Raw genomic sequence first — 6,122 nt, 5'->3', positions numbered from 1 at the left:
CACTACAATAATAACAGTAGTGATATACCTATCAAATATACATCACATACCTTCTACACACTGCAATGATAACAGTAGTGATATACCTATCAAATATACATCACATACCTTCTACACACTGCAATGATAACAGTAGTGATATACCTATCAAATATACATCACATTCTAATCACATCACATACTATCACATTCAAATTACAATTCAATACAATTCAATTTACAAATTAATTACAGAGTCGTGTTCAGAACACCGTATTATTATTAATGATCCATTTGCTTTTAGGACCGCATTTTACACGACGCAATGCCATAAATTAGACTGGTACTCGCTCCCACCTCTCGGCTTAGTTGCTCGTTGGGAGCGAGTACCAGTCTATGTCATAAATTAGAACGGACGTTGATCAAAGTGACGTTTGGTTAGCGATGAAACAAAGTTTAAAAAGTGTTATTTATACAGCAAGTAGTCTCATAAATGCTTTGATAAATTATTTAAATACTGTAACTAGAGTGGCTGAAAAAAACTGGTGGACCCACGGTCCATTTAACTTGTTAAATTTACTGGACCGAGAGAGATTTTGATGGTCTCGGATCACGGTCCACCGCCTAACGTCGAAGACTGGTGCCTCCAATTATCAGTTTTCCACCCTGTATACCTGGTGATACATCGTGGTTTCATTGCATAGCATGGTATACCTGTCGATACATCATGATTTCATTGCGTAGCATGGTATACCTGTTGATACATCGTGGTTTCATTGCGTAGCATGGTATACCTGTTGATACATCGTGGTTTCATTGCGTAGCATGGTATACCTGCTGATCAAGGAGCTGTCAACATCGGCCGAGGACGTGATAATCGTCACCAGCAGCCTGACAAAGGACATGACAGGCAAGGAGGACCTGTACAGAGCAGCCGCCATCCGCACCCTCTGTCGCATCACCGACACCACCATGCTGCAGGTAAGAACGCACGCGGCGTGGCGTGGTGTGGCATGGCGTGGCGTGGTGTAGCGTGGTGTGGCATCCGCACCCTCTGTCGCATCACCGACACCACCATGCTGCAGGTAAGAACGCACGCGGCGTGGCGTGGCGTGGCGTGGCGTGGCGTGGTGTAGCGTGGTGTAGCATCTGCACCCTCTGTCGCATCACCGACACCACCATGCTGCAGGTAAGAACGCACGCGGCGTGGCGTTATATTACATAATTATATGTACAATAGTAGCAATGTAAGAAATATAATAATAATAGTAATATACTGAATGACTGCACTGGCTCATTTGTATTCACTTAGGTGTATTGTTATTATTGTGACATGGATGTGTGTAATTCTCTCTCTCCCCGTCTCCCACTAACAGATGAGAATCATGAGGCGAAGGAGTCGGGACTATCGCACCTGTGTGAGTTCATAGAGGACTGTGAACACACCGTGCTCTCCACACGCATCCTGCATCTGCTTGGACGCGAGGGCCCGCGCACCGCGCACCCCGCCAAGTACATACGGTGAGTCGCTCGCATCGTTCCGTGTCGTAGCGCGTCGTTCCGTGTCATAGCGCATCGTTCCATGTTGTAGTGCATCGTTCCGTGCCGTAGCACATCGTTCCATGTCGTAGCGCTTTGTTCCATGTCGTAATATGCCATACCATTATGTAATATACTGTTCGGTGTCGAAATGCATCATTCTGTGTCTTAACACACTGTCTCATGTTGTAAGATTCCATGCTGTAATGCAACATTCTGTCCCATTACACAGTTCCGTGTCATAACGTTCCATTCCATGTCAAAACGTGCCATTTCGTGTCATAACGTGACGTTCCGTGTCATAGCACACCGTTCCGTGTCGTAACGTGATTTTCCGTGTCGCTGCAGGTACGTGTACAACCGCGTCGTGCTGGAGAACGCCGCCGTGCGTGCGGCTGCCGTCAGCTCGCTCGCCAAGTTTGGCGCTCACTCTGAGGACATGCTTCCCAACGTGTTGGTGCTGCTGCGCCGCTGCCTGCTGGATACGGATGATGAGGTGACACCTTTCTTCCTCCCTTCCTTCCCTACTTCCCTCCCTTCCTTCTCTCCTTCTTTGCTTCCTTCCCTTCCTTCTCTTCTTCCCTCCTTCCCTCTTTCCTTCCTTGCCTCCTTCTCCTCTTCCTTCCTTTATTCCCTCCTTCCTTCCTTCTCTCCTTCCTTTCCTCCTTCCTTCTCTCCCTCCTCTCCTTTCTTCCCTTCCTTCCTTCCTTCTTTCTTTCTCTCTTTCCCTCCTTCATTCTTTCCCCCATCTCCTCCTTCCTTTCTTCCTTCCTTCCTTTCTTCCTTCCTTCCTTCTCTCCTTCCCTCCTTCCTTCTTTCCCCTCCCCTCCTTCCTTTCTTCCTTCCCTCCCTCCTCTCCTTCCTCCCTTCCTTCCCTCCTCCCTTCCTTCCTTCCCTCTCCCTTCCTTCCTTCCCTCCCTTCTCTCCTTCCTTCATTCCTTCCTTCCCTCCTTCCTTCCTTCCTTCTCTCCTTCCCTCCTTCCTTCCTTCCCTCCCTCTTTCCCAACGTGTTGCTGCTGCTGCGCCGCTGCCTGCTGTATACAGATGATGAGGTGACACCTTTTTTCCCTCCCCTCTCTCCCCTCTCTCCCTCCCTGCTTCTTTCCTTTCTTCTCTTATTCGTTTCTTCCATCCTTCCCTCCTCTACTTTCCTCCCTCCCTTCTTCCTTCTCTCCTTTCTTCCCTTCTTCCTTCCTTCTCACTATCTAACCTTGTTAACGCCGCCCCATCAGTGCAAGAGAACACATGAACTTGCTGTCATAAACACCTACGATTCGACAATACCTGCGAGTACGGGGGTTAACCTTCATCGTTCGCTTCGTTCCCCGGCTGCAGGTGCGTGACCGAGCCATCTTCTACGTGAACCTGCTGGAGCAGCGGGAGCGACAGCTCAACTGCGCCTACATCCTCACCGGCCTTCAGGTCAGCGTCGTCGGCCTCGAGAAAGCGCTGCACCACTACACGCTTGACCCGCGCGAGACTCCCTTCGACCTCAAGGCGGTGCCCCTCGAGACGCAGCCCCTGACAGCTGAGCCCGCGCGCGCGGCCGCCACAGGGTCGGCTCGCGCGGCGGGGGCGACGGCGGGTGGCGTGGACGTGGCTGCGGCAGCTGCCACGCGGCAGGACGTGTTCGCTGAGCAGCTGGCCGCGATCCCGGCGTTCGCCGACCTCGGCACGCTGTTCCGCTCGTCGTCACCGCCCGCGGAGCTGACGGAGTCGGAGACGGAGTACGTCGTGCGATGCGTGAAGCACACCTTCCCCGCCCACGTCGTGTTCCAGTTCGACTGCACGAACACGCTCGACGACCAGACGCTGTCTGACGCCCGCGTCCACATGGAGCCAGCCGACCCGGCGTTCGAGGTCGTCGAGACGGTCCCCTGCACGCGGCTCCGCTACAACGCGCCCGGCGCCACCTACACGTGCGTGCGTCTGCCTGAAGGCGGGGTCGCCGCGGCGACGTGCACGTTCGCGTGCGCGCTGCGCTTCACGGTGCGCGACTGCGACCCGGGGACGGGCGAGGAGGAGCCGGAGGACGAGGGGTATGCCGACGAGTACGTGTTAGAGGACGCGGAGCTGACGATGGCTGACCATGTGCGCCGCGTCGCGCGCCCCGACTTCGCCGCCGCGTGGGACGCCGCGGGAGACGACAACGAGCGCGAGGACACGTTCGCGCTGTCGTCGGCGGCGACGGTCGCAGACGCCGTGCGCGACGTGGTCGCGTTCCTCGGCATGCAGCCGTGCGAGCGGTCGGACCGCGTCGCCGACGGACGCAGCGCCCACACCCTCTATCTCGCGGGCGTGTTCCGCGGCGGACACGAGGCGCTGGCGCGGGCGAGGCTGGCGGTGGCCGATGGCGGCGTCACGATGCAGCTGTGCGTGCGCAGCGATGACCCCGAGGTCAGCGACCTCATCGTGTCCGCCATCGGCTAGCGGCGTCGCCCGCGTGCGCGACGGAAGGATGGAAAGGAGAGTCGTTTTGCGACGGGAAGACGAGCGAAATGCAACTCGCTCGTAGTCGCTGCCTTGCTCCAGGCGCCACCTGGAGGTGGATCTAGCAGCGGAGGCGCCATCTGAGTGTTGCTGCAGCAGTGGCGCCACCGTTCGCTCCCACGTGTCGCACTATATCTGCGACACGGTAGAGGATTTAGAATTTCACTGATTGCAAATTATCGCAGAATAGAAACAGGATGGAGAATGATAATTAACGAGAGCGGGAATGGGTTTATCCCCCGATTTTCACATATATGCTCCCAATTGTGCGTGTCTTATGTTATGGGTGGTATAGCTACGGTTTATATCAAACCATTAACTGATAATATATAAATTTGTTGTCTGTCTATCAACTGTTAATTTGTATTTCATTTTGAAGCGATTGTTGATATTATTAATAGCAAATACGGCTGCCTTACTATCAGTGTTGATAGAGCTATAGATAGAGTATTAAACTCAAGAAACGCGTAAGCATTACCGGAGAGTCTGTTAGAGAATTCAATAGTCTATATTTACACGATTTCGTATGCAAACTGCACCAATGTTTGCTATACAACTCTACAGGCAACAAAAAATACAAAAAAGAGCCGCAGAGCGTCTGGGCTCATCTGAGGTCTGTTGCTACGATTATAAACGTAAAATTTCAGTCGTGCGTAGTACCACATTTGTTAACGAGGTAACCACGGCGACGCGCGTGTTGAATGGAGTAACCACGGTGACGCGCATGTTGAACGAAGTAACCACGGCGACGCGCGTGTTGAACGAGGTAACCACGGCGACGCGCGTGTTGAACGAGGTAACCACGGTGACGCGTGTGTTGAACGAGGTAACCACGGTGATGCTTGTGTTGAACGAAGCAACCACGGAAACGCGCGCATGCATGTGGCTTCACCTTTACTTACCTAGGTCACATGTCAACACCTTAATACCTAGAATGCTAGGTAGACACCACGCGAAAGACAATGGCAAGAGTAGACCGGTGCCTAGTGTTCAGATTACTTAAGATTGCACCTAATAAAACTGTAACATAAAAATTGTGCATAACCCCTCCGCCGCGCTCATTGTTTCCGTCTCTCCCCGCCGGCACCAGGTGGCGATGTCGCACCCGGCGGCCATCACGGCCTGCAACCTGGACCTGGAGAACCTGATAACGGATGTGAACCGGAGCGTCGCTACGCTCGCGATCACGACGCTACTGAAGACGGGGAGCGAGGCGAGCGTCGACCGCCTCATGAAGCAGATTGCCGGATTCATGAGTGAGATCTCGGACGAGTTCAAGATCGTCGTCGTCGAGGCGATACGCAGCCTCTGCTGCAAGTTCCCGAAGAAACACGGTGAGTGCGGCGGTGGCGCCCCCGCATGGTGGTGCTAGTAGCAGCAGTAGTAGCAGCAGTAGTAGCAGCAGTAGTAGCATCAGCAGCAGTAGTAGTAGCAGTAGTAGCAGTAGCAGCAGTAGTAGCAGCAGTAGTAGCAGCAGTAGTAGCAGTAGCAGCAGTAGTAGTAGTAGTATCAGTAGTAGCAGCAGCAGCAGCAGTAGTAGCAGCAGCAACAGTAGTATCAGTAGTAGCAGTAGTAGCAGCAGCAGCAGCAGCAGTAGCAGTAGTAGCAGCAGCAGTAGCAGCAGCAGCAGTAGCAGTAGTAGCGCGGAGGGGTCGGCACGACGCCCCCTACCTGCAGCATGGTGGTGTCGGTGGTGCGACAGAGGGTGCGGATGCCTACATTCACAGCCAGCCGCCGTGCATGCGTTCTTACCTGTAGCATGGTGGTGTCGGTGGTGCGACAGAGGGTGCGGATGCTACATCACACCATGCCACACCGCATGCGTTCTTACCTGTAGCATGGGGTGTCGGTGTTGCGACAGAGGGTGGGATGCTACATACGCCATGCACACCGCATGCGTTCTTGCCTGTAGCATGGTGGTGTCGTGGTGCGACAGAGGGTGCGGATGCTACATCACACCATGCCACACCGCATGCGTTCTTACCTGTAGCATGGTGGTGTCGGTGGTGCGACAGAGGGTGCGGATGCTACATCACGCCATGCCACACCGCATGCGTTCTTGCCTGTAGCATGGTGGTGTCGGTGATGCGACAGAGGGTGGAGATGCTAACAGA

General features: G+C 53.9%; 1 protein-coding gene across 1 annotated transcript in view; it reads left to right on the top strand.

Annotated features, from left to right (window-relative positions):
• The window catches only part of LOC106813718 (coatomer subunit gamma-2-like), an 11,577-nt gene extending 7,220 nt beyond the window's left edge, over window positions 1-4,357 (top strand). Inside the window, exons 4-7 of the mRNA XM_014817928.1 lie at window positions 804-960; window positions 1,292-1,500; window positions 1,867-2,014; window positions 2,854-4,357. Coding sequence (XP_014673414.1) covers window positions 804-960; window positions 1,292-1,500; window positions 1,867-2,014; window positions 2,854-3,948 — 1,609 coding nt within the window. The 3' untranslated portion in view covers window positions 3,949-4,357. The remainder of the gene's footprint in view (window positions 1-803; window positions 961-1,291; window positions 1,501-1,866; window positions 2,015-2,853) is intronic.
• The last annotated feature ends 1,765 nt before the right edge of the window (window positions 4,358-6,122 follow it).

This window comes from Priapulus caudatus, unplaced genomic scaffold, assembly GCF_000485595.1.
Source record: "Priapulus caudatus unplaced genomic scaffold, Priapulus_caudatus-5.0.1 Scaffold813, whole genome shotgun sequence".
In the NCBI taxonomy this organism is placed as follows: Eukaryota; Metazoa; Priapulida; class Priapulimorpha; order Priapulimorphida; family Priapulidae; genus Priapulus; species Priapulus caudatus.
This window is presented reverse-complemented; position numbering and strand designations above follow the sequence as displayed.